At 43.3% G+C, this 16,878-nt stretch overlaps 1 protein-coding gene and 1 long non-coding RNA gene across 6 annotated transcripts; one reads left to right on the top strand and one right to left on the bottom strand.

The window, feature by feature from the left end:
* Positions 1–303: 303 nt before the first annotated feature.
* On the bottom strand, positions 304–8,068 carry LOC123729241 (transcription factor RelB). 3 transcript variants are annotated; one of them, XM_045703521.2, is made up of 11 exons: positions 7,736–8,068; positions 7,174–7,185; positions 6,785–6,972; positions 4,828–5,160; positions 3,986–4,152; positions 3,696–3,787; positions 3,423–3,554; positions 3,145–3,249; positions 2,585–2,800; positions 2,423–2,494; positions 304–2,214 (listed from the first exon to the last, which is right to left on the bottom strand). In XM_045703521.2, the coding sequence occupies exons 1-11, from the start codon at positions 7,767–7,769 to the stop codon at positions 1,718–1,720; spliced, it is 1,848 nt and encodes a 615-aa protein (XP_045559477.1). In that variant the 5' UTR covers positions 7,770–8,068; the 3' UTR covers positions 304–1,717. The 3 variants fall into 3 exon arrangements, with proteins under 3 accessions (XP_045559477.1, XP_082822609.1, XP_045559478.1); XM_082966483.1 differs by lacking the exons at positions 7,174–7,185; positions 7,736–8,068 and having other exon boundaries at positions 6,785–7,136; XM_045703522.2 differs by lacking the exons at positions 6,785–6,972; positions 7,174–7,185; positions 7,736–8,068 and adding an exon at positions 5,642–5,922.
* Positions 8,069–8,216: 148 nt separating this feature from the next.
* On the top strand, positions 8,217–10,476 carry LOC123729242 (uncharacterized). 3 transcript variants are annotated; one of them, XR_006760958.2, is made up of 6 exons: positions 8,217–8,354; positions 8,820–8,954; positions 9,151–9,458; positions 9,690–9,731; positions 9,848–9,949; positions 10,125–10,476. It is a non-coding gene; the product is annotated as an uncharacterized LOC123729242 (long non-coding RNA). The 3 variants fall into 3 exon arrangements; XR_014381860.1 differs by having other exon boundaries at positions 9,151–9,731; XR_014381859.1 differs by having other exon boundaries at positions 9,151–9,949.
* Positions 10,477–16,878: the final 6,402 nt, after the last annotated feature.

Here is a 16,878-nt window from a genome sequence, read left to right as displayed (position 1 = left end):
GTTAGGAATGTGAGGGGGATGGACTCTGACCGGCAACAAAAGCTGGCTGCTAAAAACAGGATTGCATTAAAAGCAGCCGAGCCTGAACACTACAACGGACCCAGGAGGAGGACACACACTCGTCTGACTCCCCGTTCTCCCACAGCCGTTGTGTCTTTCATTCAGTCCCCTCTCTTTTTCACTCTCCTTTCTGTCATCGGACAGTTTGCTTTTTACATGTAGTAAAAACTTACCATGTCAATTATATTACAAATGAAATAGCCTATACAACCAACAACAAAACGCACTTGATGTGACCAAGAGTTTAAGATGAAGACTTGCAATCATTTTATTTTTGAAAGACTAATGACAACAATCAACAGGCTAGTATGAAGGGAGGAGTCTGGCATAGAGTATACAAAGAAGCTATGGATCTGTTAAGGAACTGAACATACACTGAACATGTTTAACTGAATATCACTTACAGCAACACGACAGAGGTAGACACTAGGAACGACAGCGCATTGGACTATGGTCGTTTCTACTGTACATGAATATTGGTTATTATAATGAACAGAGTCAACAGGTGAGCCAGAGGTTAAAACTGATGTCAACATTCAAAAACGACAAATACCAGTCAACAGAGAATGACTTTGACTACACAATAAAGAATATATCACATATGGAAAGTGAAAAATAAACAGCCTTTGATAGATGGTCCCTTTAACTTAACAATTTATCCACAGAGGGGTAGTTTTCAGGTTGTCTTGCATCGACAGTTAAATGCTTAGGGCTCGATTCAATCTGTAGTGCTGAAGATCCACGCTACAGCGCAAAATACATTTAAAGGCAATGATGGCACATTCGCAGAGACTGCATTCATGGTAAACGGTGCACATGTCGGCTCAATTGGAAATTACCTTTAATTTTCAATCCCGCTATAGCGCTGAACATCCGCGATATGGATTGAATCGAGCCCTTAGTTATGCTTTCCTTTAGTTGAATCCTCAATTCAGGGATTTCCTGCAGGTTCTTGTCGAAGTCTGCCTCAACCACAATATATACACAGACGGAGCCTGACAAGGAAAACTGATAAGGCAGACAAGAGTTGAGTTTAAGTGTCCATTTTGTATTTGGTCAGAGTACTGGATGGTCCCCTAATCACCACAGGTAGTATTCGACAATGGGTAGGTAGGAACCATTTTTATCATCCATGGCTAGCCTATTGGAAGGGCAACTCGCCTCCACCAGTATCACTCTGGTCTCCCCGGAGGCGCTAAAGCTACATGCTAAAGCTACATGCTAAAGCTACATGTCATCTGTGGGTGCTGTGCTGATCACGGCTATTAGCCTTAGGCTAACGTTAGCAGCATGGTGAAGGCAGCACATGACACTCAAAGGCTTGGGTCTGGACAGACATTTTGAAATGTATTCTTTTAGGGCCTGGTAGTGGTCGTGTGTGGGAAGGGGGGACGGGTCTGGATTATAGCCTCGTCCAGCGAGGCCTTTGGGGGTAAGGGGTAACCACACCATTAGGGTACAAGGTGCCTCAGCTACTGCTATTACCAGTGTGTCTCCAAACTCTCATACTGTACTTTGTTTGGGTGAGAGGACTGTCACAGGGTACAGAGTTAGGTCCCTACACACCCTAAACTTCTGGTTTGAAGAGCAACACAATAAAAAGCCCCTTAAAGTTCAGAGGTTACCACATTCAGTCTTAAGGGGGTATGTTTTGCCCTCATAGGTCCCCCTCTGTCTTCACCTGGACCAAATCACACCCCTCGTTATCACACTGACCCTGAGGGGCGGAGCTGGGGAGTGACAGTGGGAGGGGCTGCATCAGAGAGGCCTGATTCTCGTTGACTAGCTGGTTGAACTGCTGGTCGTTGTAGTAGCCCAAGTCCTGCCCAGACTCACACTGGTTGGGGTTAAAGTTCATGTCCATGCCACCTGGGGCAAAGAGGGAGTTGACCCCCTGGCCAAAGCCAAGGAGGGCAGGATCATGGAACAGAGGCTCCAGAAGTAGAGAGAGAACACTGATGTCCTCTGGGCTTATGCACTCATTCAAGAAGTTGTCCTCCTGGGGGTCACTGTAGTGGATCTCCCCCATGGTGGAGGCCCCAGACTGGGTAGGAGGATGCAACTCCTCTGGGTCCAGCCAGCTCTCTGCTGGGGTGAAGGTGAACGGCTCGAATGGCTGGGAGGTGGAGGATTCTGCTGCAGCCACATTCTGAGCTGTGGACGGTAGAAAGGACTTGTGTTAGAACACCTTATTGACACTCAGCTGTGCAGTCATTTGTTTTTGTGAGGGTGCTGTGTAAGCAGCCTTCATTGTTCTCTCTTTCACTTTCCTTTTTACTTTCTGTCCTGAAATAGGTCACAGAAATTGAAGCTGGAAAGAGAGAGAGAGAGAGAGAGAGAGAGAGCCGAGGCCAATCCTCACCTGCCACACAGGATCTCTCTGTGAAGCTGATGTCCGTCTTTATCTTTCTCTTCCGCTTCACTTCATAGGGATCTGAACACGGCATCAAAAAATAAATAAATCACCTAACATGTTATAACACAGCATTATGATATCATATATAACATCATAAGTTGTATCAACCTGTGTTGTTGGGCTGGTAGGTAAACGTGACGGGGTCACTGTCCATGTGGTCAGAGAGACGGCGCAGGAAGACTTTTACTTCCACTTCCTCCCCCACGTCCTGTTCCTGGTAGGACGGGGTCTTGAACACGATAGCGATCTGCCGGTGGACGTCCGTCTGGGCAAACTCCGCCTTGGCCTCCCAAGGCCCCCTCTTAAAGATGATCTCTATGTCGTCTGAGCGGGCAACACACACACACACACACACACACACACACACACACACACACACACACACACACACACACACACACACACACACACACACACACACACACACACACACACACACACACACACACACACACACACACACACACACACACACACACACACACACACACACACACACACACAAACACACACCAATCAGCTTGTATAGTTCTCCAAGCTGTTTGACTTCAACAATGTATTTCCTGAGAGGTGTCATCACACGTCATGTGTCACTTCCATTTAGTTGTTTTAACAGGAGTTTACTTCCCTGTTGTATATTACAACTTGGGAGTCTAGCTGCATCTCACCTTTCTGGACTTTGTCGCAAAGCATGTAGATCTCAGTCTTGCCGGTGCATGGCCCTTTAACAATGTTCAGACGGTTGATCTTCAACTCAGATGTGGTAGTCGCCTCTGTAAACATGCACACATACGCACATTGAGCACCTGCTGGATCGTTCAGGAAGTACATTTACATAGCTGTGGTCTTACAGTACTGGTTCGCATCACGTTAGAGGACTATGTAAAAGCAGTCATGTGTAGGTGGTCGTGTCAGTGTCAGGAGGATGTTTGGGAGGGGATCTTACTCTTGTCATAGACGGGGTTGGACACTATGGGGTTCAGGAAGTCCCTCTTTCCATCCACCCACTCCAGCTCACACTGGAAACACAGCCGCACCACGTTCATGTCCATGTCCTCGATGCTTTTAGAGTGGCCCGCTGGGAGGACAGAGGAGAGGATATTACCCTACTGCTAATGACAATACAACTTTATTGTACAATAATATTGGATGTGTGTAATTGGATACATTCTGTGTGTGCTTGCGATGTGCTTAATGTGCGTGTCAGGGCTCTACTCACTTTTAAAGGGGTCGATCTTCTGATTCCGTCTCTTCTCTAGAGAGGCATCCAGCTCCTTCCGCCTTACACACTGGATGCCCAGGTTAGCGAAACTGCAAGATGCACAAAAAACATGGTTGGTTACCAACCATTAAAAACAGACATGTTTACACTAACCCAGTGCACTTTCCTGGCAAAGCACCCCAAAAAAGGTGAAGGATGAATGAGAAAGAGGATATGGGCCTCTGGTAGACAAAGGGAGAAATTTAAGAAAAGAGAGTGATGAATAGAGGAGAGAAAGAGAGGGGTACCTGTGACGTCGGTTGCTGTGGGGGTTAAAGCAGACGACACAGATTCCGGTACCATCCGCACAGTCTTTACCCACAAGGCAGTGGGGGTGTGGGCGGTACGGGTAGTCTTTGGTCACCAGGGAAACAGTGACCATCACTTTCTTTATGTTCTGAATGGGACCCTGGAGCTGAAAGAGGGAGGAGAAAGGGGGAAGAGTGTGAAGAAGAGAAAGAAATGGGGAGAGAAAGCGGGGGGAGGGACAAAGAAAGAGGAGGAGAGATACTGTATGCATCAATCAAACCGTCTTTCTTCCTCCAACACAAGTGAGAGCATGATTAAAACTGAATAAATGTAAGGTGAACAACCAAAACAGATTCAGTGCCTCTCCCTTTCAAATGTCAAGCTTGGCACTTGTCTGATAGTGTTCTGCGGTCTGAATTGTAGTATGTGGGTGGGGATCAACCGTGTTTAAATCAGACAAAGACATGGATTTGTGGGGTACTTTCTATTTCAGTTACATTCAATTCCTCCCCATTCCCCTCTGCCCCTGATCCTTACAAGGCTCTACATGTTGAGGGCAGCCAAACCAACAAGGGGGGAATTCTGGGATAGATGGTACATTCCGTTAACCCTCCCACTTCCCATACAGACATACACATCCAGTGCAGGTTAGGGAAGACATTGGGAACACAATTTGCAGGAAACAAATATAAGGACTAGGTTCTATTCTAATGAGACGTTAAACCAAGGTTCTGACTGAGTGGTCATGAAGTTATCACAAGAATAAGGGTGTTAACTGCAACTGCTAAGTTGTTGTTGTAAATTAAAATACAGCCAAATACAATATGGATCTATTGGGTACCTCTATAGCAGGCAGGGTCTTGTTGGAGTCCCCACTGGAGGCTCCTAGGATGCTCCCGGCCGAGCGGCCCTCACACTCATAGCGGAACCTCATGCCTCTCTCCTTGGGCTGCTCCACCACAGCCAGGGTGGGCCTCTCCAGGATCTGCTCCAACAGATCAGTGTCTGTCTGGGCCTGTCGAGAGGGACCCGCTGGTCCCCTGGAAGTCCCTGAACCAGAGGACCCCCGTCCTCGTCGGTTTGAGCCCGAATGAGAGACCCCACGAGTGGGGTGAGGTGCTGCCATATCTCTGGTGCTAGAGGGGTGCTGGGGCTGAGGGAAGAAGCAGGGCGCCTGCGGAGAGACATCATTTAAAGTCAATGGCCGTGTTTAAAAATCCATGTAAAGAACACAGCAGATAACAAACAGTTCATTTTGTATCCAAAACATCATCATGACGGTACTGAGAATAAAACGGTTGAGGGCGTTTTCAGAGATCATTTATCTACATATTCCCTCTCAGTACACCACTTTCTATGTCCTCATTTGACACATTCTGTTGCCATGCCCCCCTCTCAACCGTTAAATTAGAGAGCATCTCTCTTCCGTTTTTGGTAAACCCCTCTATACTTCCGTCCTCTCTGGCAACTGTTTTTCATCCTTCATGCCTCCCTCTCTCTTGCTCTCTCTCGGTCTGCCCATTTCTCCTGGTTTCTCTTATACGTCAAAGTGGTATACTTATATCAGTAAAAAAAAATGGCCTGTGGTCATTATAGACAGAAGCAATCTCTCTCACACACACTTTGCCCTTAACTCTCCAACTTCAACCACATACCTTCTAATTAACAGCCCGTTTGAAGAATCCCTAGAGACCAGCAACAGGAAAAACTATTCGCCAAAAACAAACCGGAACAAAGAAAAACAAGCTGACCGACTTAAGGGATCGCCTTAAAACCCTTTGTTATTACAAGCCGTCCTACAACTCAAGTCTGTCTAAACAAACCGCCAGAAGTTGATAAGGCTGTATGAACAAAAAGAGGTGTGTGTGAGATCATTGTGCTCCACTTCAAAGTAACGTCTACAGGCGGTTTGTGTGTGTGTGTGTAAGAGTGATATTATGGGCATGCCTTAAAGCCTCTACACAAAAGCAGCTAGGATCGAGCCAATCGAGCCAGGAGCAGCATGCTCAGGAAACAGGAAGTTGACATAATCTACAGCAGATCGACCAATTAGAAAAGCAGAAAAGCCTCAGAATGTGAACTTCCACCCTGAAAGGGTTGGGTCCCGGAAGGAAGGGAACTCAAAAACGAAAGTTGGAATCAGATGACACTCTTTCTCTCCTTTTTCTGCCACCTCCCCCACGAGAGACCACATCATGCAGACGGGGGTGTGTCAACTCAGCTAACAGTCTATTCCAAGGCACCACTTTGACACACAGACACACACAGACCACAATTGTCTCACTGTGAGTTCAGGACTATTTGAGAACAGCAACCCAAGGCATAACAACAAGGTGCTCAAGGCCGCCTTAGAAGTCAAAGCACCAGTGAATCAAATCACCACGCTATGTGCCGTTGTGCACATTCCTTATCCATGGAAACTGTCAGTAGTTGAGTTTCACTTAGCCCTGAGGTGTGTCTGTCTGCCTTGGTTCCCACCACTAGACAATGAAAAAGTGATAGCACACATCCCTGATAAGAACATACTTCAGATCAACCCATTAGCTGTTTTCTTGACTTTATCTCCCAGCTATTACAACAAACTGAGACATTAACAGTGTGAACTGATGCGACCATAAAGAGTACCCGAGAGGCTGCAGAAACAAATCAAATCACTAACTAACAAGTCGACCTCTCGGTTTTTCTATTGAACTCTATGAATCAATGGCCTAATAAAAATTATAATTTATTGTACATATTTTCCTTCAAGAGTGGCTGAATATATTTTTGTATTAGATCCCGAAAGGCCTGGTACTCACCCTGGAGGTCGTGCCCCTTGGCACCAGCACTGGGGGCGTTGAGGAGGGGGTCTGCCTGAGCATGACCCTGTGGTTCTGGGCCTGGAGGTCAGAGTCTACAGGGGGATGAGGAGGTCCGGGGAGGCAGAAACCAGACTGGACATGACAGGGAAACCCTCTGTCTGCAGAGATCACCTCCTGAATGATGTCTAAAAAGTAAAGGGAGTGGGATGAGGAGCCTGCAAAGGGAGCTGGTGTGTAGGCCATCTGAGTGTGATCTATGTCTGTATGTGTGCAGTACCAGCTACATGAAACCATGAGCATGATGCATAGGCCAAGGAGGCCCTATGTATGTAGACTACAGGCCTACAAGCTATAAAATAATTATTAATAATAAATAGCCTACTCACCCAAGTCGTTTGCTGGTGTACAAAGCGGGAGAAAAAAGCAAGTTAACTCATGAATAATTACTTTGTGACAATGTTATAGTATAGGTGTAACAGGTAAGACTAAATACATTTATGACAATGACTGTAATAGTATATCAGGTAAGTATATGTATTACAATGTAATAGTATAGGTTTAACAAGTAGCCTAAGACTAGTACCTAAGACTAGTACCTAAGACTAGTGCCTAAGACTAGTGTAATATCTCAGAAGTGGGTGTTGACCCCTCTACTCAACTGTCAGTCACGCTTGGGAAGACAGAGTGACAACACAAACTGCCAATTGAATAGCATGGCAGTGCGCCGTTTAAACTGTTGGGTCACTTGTCTGGGCCCCTGCAGTCAGTCCCCTTTTTGACACAGACCCATGACAATGCGTTTACTTTACACTATTCTCTATATCTGTGTAAAATATGTATGAAAATTATACTACTGTCCATGCCAATGTGAATGTCGTCCGACAACACATATCAAACACCGTAGATGCATAACTCCGATTTAGCTTATGTAAAAGAAAAGTCACTTACTTGAAGTGCCGTTTTGAACACTCATGTTTCTCATGGCACGTTACGATGTTTGTCCAGGAGGTGAAAAGCTTGTTCGAGTAGTTAAAAAAAACAAACAGACACAAACACAATTCTGTCCTATTCCCCCAGACCGATCATTTCGTGGCAACGGTAGGCTACTGCAATCAAAAAGTCGCTCTCCGATATGCTTCAATTGGCCTTTCGTTTTTTTAAAAAGCATACAACTTCTACCTCTCTAGTAAGCGATGATCTCGGGAATATGTTATGGATAAAATGAGTCGCCTCACATGTTCGATTGAGCGTTTAGTTCGACACTCGTTGGATGGATTTAAGTGGCTGTTCGGTTGGGTGGAAAATCCCCTTACATCACCGGTTGGGAAACCCCCAGGGGCAGTGTTGTTGTGGCTGTAACCATGTACAAACGTCAGATAACGGCTCATTCCATCAACTATATTTAGCAAACTGCTGTAGCATAATAGCCGTCAGTACCATGACCCGAGTGGGAATATTGTTTTTATTTTATACATTTGCAAACATTTCTAAAAACCTGTTTTTGCTTTGACATAAGGCTGTAATGTAACAAAATGTGGAAAAGGTTAAGGGGTCTGAACCTATTCAAGTAAGTAAATAAATACATCTCGAAAATAAAAATAAAAAAAACCGATGTATTATTAGCTAATTAGCTTACAGTGCAGGCTAACTCAAATGAGCTGCTGAATGAGCTAGCTAGTTGGTTAGCTATCTAGCAAACTTCACATACTGTATAGATAGCTAGCTAAGTGAATGAAATGTCACCATCTACCTAACGTCATATTAGCTAGCTATCTTGATGTATTTATCGCTGTAAAAAAAACTCAAAATGCATTCGTAGGTAGCTAGCTAACAGCCATGGAGGAGGGTGAAGGGATAGCAGGCCCAACTGTCAGAGTGGTTTATTCTGGATAGGGCAGGTACTTTTGTGTAGTTCCTGTCCCTAGAAGTGAGGATGGATATAATAGTATAATATAATAGTATAATATAATATTCAGTGCGGTGTAATTTGATTATAATGAAGTCTTATTCTTGTGAGGTTTTCTGTCCTCAGATAAAGAGAGCTATGAAAGTCAGTCTGCATATGAAGAGGTCCCAATGAAGAGCAGTGGTTCTCAGTCCTGGGGACTCAAAGGGGTGCACATTTTTGTTTCAAATGATCAACTCATCATCAAGCTTCAAGTGGAATGTATGTATTCATTTGTGATGCTATCCTTGATATGATCCTGTTATTGTCATATGCTACACATGCATATATGTGTGCCCATGCATCTTTCAATCCAATGTTATCATGATTTGTTTTCAGGGATATTATACTTTAGTAATCTACAATGACCTGGTGATGTAAAAGTCTAATAATTACATTATCTTTCATATTCCTACAGATACCTTGTAACTGGAGATTCCTTCAAAATGATTGCCTACAGTTAACGTGTAGGGCACAGCAAGGTTGGGTGACCATGGCCATCTGGGACTGCCTGCTGGAGGAATTCAGGTGTGTGAAGGCTACCTGTGTCCTGCATAACTTCATGAGGATGGACACAAGGACCAGGAGGGGATCTGCAGCTCCAGAGGAAAAGTCTGCTGCTCTGCAGGATGTTTTAAGGATGGGATCCAACAACGCAGCAAGAGAGGCAATCTGTGTGCGGGAGATCTTCACCTCCTACCTCTTTGAAGAGGGTGCTGTTCCCTGGTAACACCATAGACTACACTATGCACAACCAAAGGCTCTTTTAAGAGCCATTCACATTGCAATAAGAGTATTCTTCCATTTACTTAGCTATGTCAACTGCAGTTATTCAATTCGCAGTTTCTCTCCCTTTGATTTCTACTTCTCAGGTGAGGGTGCTGTTTAGGTATGAGTGTGATGTCTGTACAAAAACAAAACAGGCTATGTTCTTGTGTTTCCGTTCATGTTTTTCAGCATAAAGTACTCTGCAGCCACTTAGTGTGGTGTGGACACCAGGTGAGGCCACACACAGATTCCTGTTGAACACTGTCACTTTAACTACCTTATTTTCTCAATAAACAATCTCTCTCCTTCACTTCATCCCTCTCTCCTCTTCTCCTGGAATCCTCTAGGTTATATCAGCTGTGTCGGTGAACCCCTCCCGCATCTGAACTGGCTACATAGAGGTCACTTGGTCAGGTCAACAAGAAGTATTGGAAGAATACTCTTAAAATGTAAATGTAAAATTAAAGAGATGTTTTACATTGAAATACAGACAGAGATGTAGTAGTCCCAGAGTTAAGGATCCAAGGTCAGTTTAGCATTTAACCTGATGATTATGATGACTAACAATGTTAGAATAAAAAATAAAAACAAGGCTTAAACATGCTATCTGTCTCTCGTCTGCAGATATGTTTTGATGTGAGAGAATGCCAACTCCCAGTCCCATCATCGCCACCTCACCCGCTCTTAAGATAACCTTCGGGCCGGCTAGAGACACGTATGTAATTGTGATGAACTGAGAATATTTGGGTAGCAATGATTCATTAATCATATGCTGCCTTCTCTCCTTTGTTATTACCTCTTTCCCTTTGTCTTACACCTTTCACCACCTCTTTCTTCCTCTGTTTTTATAATGCACAACAGATGTGCATTGAAGTACAGATTGAACTTGTATTTATAATATTACAAATATATTTATGCATGTATTTATAACACTTAGATAATGAACTTCTTTCAATAAAGCGTTTCACTTTCTCTACTGGTTGAAATTAAGTCTCTCATTTGATGAAATACTACACCTATCCTGTGTTCATCAGATCAATGCAGATGAAGGGCATTAGATATCGAGATGAACCCGTTTTAGAGTATTTACATGATGCGTAGGAAGTGTAGTGTACTATTTTTTTTAATTCTATTTCTGTATATATGAATTACAAATCAGCCTTTAACTAGTTAAATCCTGTTTCTAGTCTATTAGATACAATGTGTAACCATTGATGTCCCAGGACCAAGATTGGTAAACACTGTTGAAGTGTATAATTGTAATACATACATGCAGACACAGTGTCATTCAAAGACTGGTATTTGATACTCCTGGTATTGGATGTGACTGAAAAATTATCTAAAAGACATTCATACCTGAACTGCACCTTTATTTCCCAAGGTAGAGTACATGATCAGTGACTATATTAAATGTACAGGCTACAATGTGGGGATGCTTGGTAATAACTACATGTATATACGACTTGCATCCTTGGCACAAAAATATATTCTACTCAGTCCATAGGCTTCATTAATGTCATTTAGAGTGTTTTGAAGTTGATACAACTGGCTATGATAGCTGAGGTTCATAGCTAGGTTCTGAACTAATATTCATACCAAACGTTTTAGGGCCCAAACACAGATTGGCTAGATGGCTAGCTACACATCCATAGGCATACAGGTATTTTTATAATCCACTGCACAATAAGAAAGAACATACAGTTGAAGTTGGAAGTTTACATACACTTAGGTTGGAGTCATTAAAACTCATTTTTAAACTTCTGACCCACTGGGAATGTGATGAAAGAAATATAAGCTGAAATAAATCAATTTCTCTACTATTATTATGACATTTCACATTCTTAAAATAAAGTGGTGATCCTAACTGACCTAAGACAGGGAATTTTTACTGGGATTAAATGTCAGGAATTGTGAAAAACTGAGTTTAAATGTATTTGGCTAAGGTGTATGTAAACTTCCGACTTCAACTGTAGTTACATGTAGTCTCTGGGATGCAGAGAGTGGAAGGGCGATTTTCCGTGCCACGATGCCACTGAAAGTCTTTCACACTTTCTCAAGAATGCTACGATTTAATAACCGTGAGTCAAGACCTGCAAGACGTGTGAGACAAATTGGCGGCCATAAGAGAGGTCTGGGAGAAGTGTTTGGAGCGTCTGCCATACCTCTATAACCCTGGGCCTGAAGTAACAGTGGATGAGCAACTGGTTCTTTAGAGGTACATTTTTATTTTCCTATCTGTAATGTAAGTGATTTTCACTGTTAAACCAACGTTTTTTTTCAGGTCGTCTGTTTCCCCACATTTATGATGAATTAATTCCCCATCATGAAAATGTCACCCCGTTCCCCAATCAAATACCTTAATCGATACCAACAACAACAAAAATATTTTTACTCCAATCTGGCAACCCTCATAAAATCCGAATTAGCGCCAGTATCCCAAACTATTAAGCAAAAACAAGCATAGAAAACTATTATATTAAAAAGTATTTTGGTGAGAACCTGGTTGATTAACAATATTGGGTTGTTAACGCATTTGCTTTTTTATATAAATACATTTGGGACACAAAGGCAGTGTAGAACACCATTAGCCAAAATGCATTGCTCTAATAACTTTCAAAATATATCTATATTTTCCTATGAATGAAATCACACAAAAATGTACACTACTGTTCAAAAGTTTGTCCATTAAAATAACATTGATCAGAAATACAGTATAGACATTGTTAATGTTGTAAATGACTATTGTAGCTGGAAACGGCTGATTTTTTATGGAATATCTACATAGGCGTACAGAGGCCCATTATCAGCAACCATCACTCCTGTGTTCCAATGGCACGTTGTGTTAGCTAATCCAAGTTTATCATTTTAAAAGGTTAATTGATCATTAGAAAACCCTTTTGCAATTATGTTAGCACAGCTGAAAACTGTTGTTCTGATTAAAGAAGCAATAAAACTGGCCTTCTTAAGACTAGTTGAGTATCTGGAGCATCAGCATGTGTGGGTTCGATTACAGGCTCAAAATGGCTAGAAACAAAGAACTTTCTTCTGAAACTCGTCAGTCTATTCTTGTTCTGAGAAATGAAGGCTATTTCATGCCAGAAATTGCCAAGAATTTGAAGATCTCGTACAACACTGTGTACTACTCCCTTCACAGAACAGTTCAAACTGGCTCTAACCAGAATAGAAAGAGGAGTGGGAGGCCCCGGTGCACAACTGAGCAAGAGGACAAGTACAATAGTGTCTAGTTTGAGAAACAGACGCATCACAAGCCCTCAACTGGCTGCTTCATTAAATAGTACCCACAAAACGCCAGTCTCAACGTCAACAGTGAAGAGCCGACTCAGGGATGCTGGTGCTCTAGGCAGAGTTCCTCTGTCCAGTGTCTGTGTTCTTTTGCCCATCTTAATACTTTCTTTTTATTGGCCAGTCTGAGATATGGCTTTTTCTTTGCAACTCTGCCTAGAACCTAAGCTTATAGAACCTAAACTTATATATCAAATAACCTGACAATGATCCACATCATTGGGACAAACAATGGAAGTGTTTTATGCAGCAAAACACAACTATCCTTTTTTTAGGATGCAAACCAGTAATAGGAATCACTGTTGATCATCCTGTTCTGATCTAATGAGATGGATGTAGGATTTCCTATGGCCTAGAATTGAGGCCTGTCCCAGGCATGATGGACTAAGCTAGGCCCCTCTTGATTGGCGAAGACTGAACTTAATTTAGGGGTTATATGTCACTCACCTATATCACTTCAACATGTTATACCACAGAGGTTGTAAATGAACCCTTTTAAGCTGATAAAACTTGTATCATTATTATACGGCCGTGAAACTCATAGCCGAATGGCTTCAGACTGAGCATTTCTCACTGGAAATTTCTGCTGATATTGAACATAGCTTAGGGTTAGGGTATTTAATTAATGTCAGACTCTCCTATGCCATTATTCCCAACATCTTATACCCCATAGGTTGTAAATAAACCCCTTTTAAGCTGATATAACTTGTATCTGTCACACCCTGATCTGTTTCACCTGTATTTGTGATTGTCGCCACCCCCCTCCAGGTGTCACCCATCTTCCCCATTATCCCCAGTGTATTTATACCTATTTATACCTTTCCCTTGCTCCTGTCTTTTCTCAAGTTCCTGTTTTCTAGTTGTCCCACTTTTGGCCATTCTGCCTGCCCTGAGCCTGCCTGCTGTTCTGTACCTTGTCACACCTCCCTGGATTACTGACCTCTGCTTGCCCTGAGCCTGCCTGCCGTTATGTACCTTTCGGACTCTGCTCTGGATTACTGACCGCTGCCTGCCCTTGATATGTCGTTTGCCTTTCCCCCTGTGTTTGTAATAAACTTATGTTACTTTGAAACTGCCTGCATGTGGGTCTTCTCCTGAGCCTTGACAGTATCATTATTATAGGGCTGTGAAACCCATAGCCGAATGGCTTCAGTCTGGCAACCCTCTGAACATTTGACATGGCCTTGTATAAAACGCATTAAGAAAGAAATGGTGTAATGTACACAAATTGTAGCCTTGTATTAAATGCTTTATGAAGAAAATGGTGTAATGTAGGCTCCACAAAATGCGTTATGAAGAAAATCGTGTAGGCCAACTGTTGCCTACACAAAAAAAGGGTCATTCTGACTACATGTACCAGTATCCCAAAGTATTAAGTGAAAACAAGCATAGAAAACAATATTGGTGTTAATTTTTTAAAACAATGACGTAAGGCTACTATTATATTATAATTATTTCGGTGACAACCTGGTTGATGAAGAATATTGGGTTGTTAACATATATATATATATATATATATATACTGCTCAAAAAAATAAAGGGAACACTAAAATAACAAATCCTAGATCTGAATGAATGAAACAATCTTATTAAATACTTTTTTCTTTACATAGTTGAATGTGCTGACAACAAAATCACACTAAAATAATCAATGGAAATCCAATTTATCAACCCATGGCTGATCCAACTTTGATGTAATGTCCTTAAAACAAGTCAAAATGAGGCTCAGTAGTGTGTGTGGCCTCCACATGCCTGTATGACCTCCCTACAATGCCTGGGCATGCTCCTGATGAGGTGGCGGATGGTCTCCTGAGGGATCTCCTCCCAGACCTGGACTAAAGCATCCGCCAACTCCTGGACAGTCTGTGGTGCAACGTGGCGTTGGTGGATGGAGCGAGACATGATGTCCCAGATGTGCTCAATTGGATTCAGGTCTGGGGAACGGGCGGGCCAGTCCATAGCATCAATGCCTTCCTCTTGCAGGAACTGCTGACACACTCCAGCCACATGAGGTCTAGCATTGTCTTGCATTAGGAGGAACCCAGGGCCAACCGCACCAGCATATGGTCTCACAAGGGGTCTGAGGATCTCATCTCGGTACCTAATGGCAGTCAGACTACCTCTGGCGAGCACATGGAGGGCTGTGCGGCCCCCCAAAGAAATGCCACCCCACACCATGACTGACCCACCGCCAAACCGGTCATGCTGGAGGATGTTGCAGGCAGCAGAACGTTCTCCACGGCGTCTCCAGACTCTGTCACGTCTGTCACGTGCTCACTGTGAACCTGCTTTCATCTGTGAAGAGCACAGGGCGCCAGTGGCGAATTTGCCAATCTTGGTGTTCTCTGGCAAATGCCAAACGTCCTGCACGGTGTTGGGCTGTAAGCACAACCCCCACCTGTGGACGTCGGGCCCTCATACCACCCTCATGGAGTCTGTTTCTGACCGTTTGAGCAGACACATGCACATTTGTGGCCTGCTGGAGGTCATTTTGCAGGGCTCTGGCAGTGCTCCTCCTGCTCCTCCTTGCACAAAGGCGGAGGTAGCGGTCCTGCTGCTGGGTTGTTGCCCTCCTACGGCCTCTTCCACGTCTCCTGATGTACTGGCCTGTCTCCTGGTAGCGCCTCCATGCTCTGGACACGACCCTGACAGACACAGCAAACCTTCTTGCCACAGCTCGCATTGATGTGCCATCCTGGATGAGCTGCACTACCTGAGCCACTTGTGTGGGTTGTAGACTCCGTCTCATGCTACCACTAGAGTGAAAGCACCGCCAGCATTCAAAAGTGACCAAAACATCAGCCAGGAAGCATAGGAACTGAGAAGTGGTCTGTGCAGAACCACTCCTTTATTGGGGGTGTCTTGCTAATTGTCTATAATTTCCACCTGTTGTCTATTCGATTTGCACAACAGCATGTGAAATTTATTGTCAATCAGTGTTGCTTCCTAAGTGGACAGTTTGATTTCACAGAAGTGTGATTGACTTGGAGTTACATTGTGTTGTTTAAGTGTTCCCTTTATTTTTTTGAGCAGTATATATATATATATGGGCAATGGTGTCTTTTTTGTTATATATATATATATATAACAAAAAAGACACCATTGCCCATCATACATTGCTCTAATAACTTCAAAAGTTTGTTCCAAAGTTTGCCTCCTAAAAATGTATTTTCCGATGAATTAATTCACACAGAAATGTATTTTCCTTAAAATTAAGTCGAACAAAATGTATCTTTTCACACGAATTAAGCGACACAAAAACGCACAAAAATGCATAAAATCTGCTGAAATACTCATTCATATTTGCAAGAATTGAGTGTGAGATTGTGTTGCCTCACACAGTTGCCACCCGCCTCCGCTGTGTTGTTCAACAACAGTTTAAATCAATATAGCTAACTGTTTTCTAGAAATCTGGCTTTTTTTCCGGGTTCAGTCTCATTTAAATTCTGTGATGTCGGACCAGGCCAGGGCTCGGGCTTCAGCTCACCAGGCTTGGATAGGACCGGGATCTAATTTTCATTTCTGAGGAGAACTCTAAACTGCATTTGGGTCTCAGGTCTTGTGTGCAGTCCGGCAGTGTCAATTATGCGTGTGCTTAGAAATTATGGAGACTTTGTGTGAAGTAAATACGCTAGGCTAAAGGCTTCCATGCAACAACCTGTTTGGATAACGTGCCATTTTATTTTTGACAATCTGCTGCCCCGTCTGTTTTGTATTTTGTGTAATTGCATTAATGCGACATTGTCGCCATTCGCAGTTTGCATCAGGGGTGTAGACATGGATGGGCCTGGGTGGACAGAGGCCCACCCACTGGGGAACTAGGCCCTCAGGCCCACCCAATCAGATTAAAAGGGCTTAAGCATTGTTGTGGACTTAGACCATTAATTCTTTTAATTTAAAAGTGTGATTTTGAGTGTGAAAATCTGAAAAATCTATAGAAAAACTCATTAAAACCCCCATAGGAAAACAGGATTTTTCACACAGGGTTTCCTTAGCTGGGTGGGTCATTTGGGAACTTTTTGGCAAAATTAGAGTATACACTTCTCCAGCCACCACTACACCACTGCATAGGGCC

Source organism: Salmo salar, chromosome 20 (assembly GCF_965601325.2).
Source record: "Salmo salar chromosome 20, fSalSal1, whole genome shotgun sequence".
Lineage (NCBI taxonomy): Eukaryota > Metazoa > Chordata > Actinopteri > Salmoniformes > Salmonidae > Salmo > Salmo salar.
This window is presented reverse-complemented; position numbering and strand designations above follow the sequence as displayed.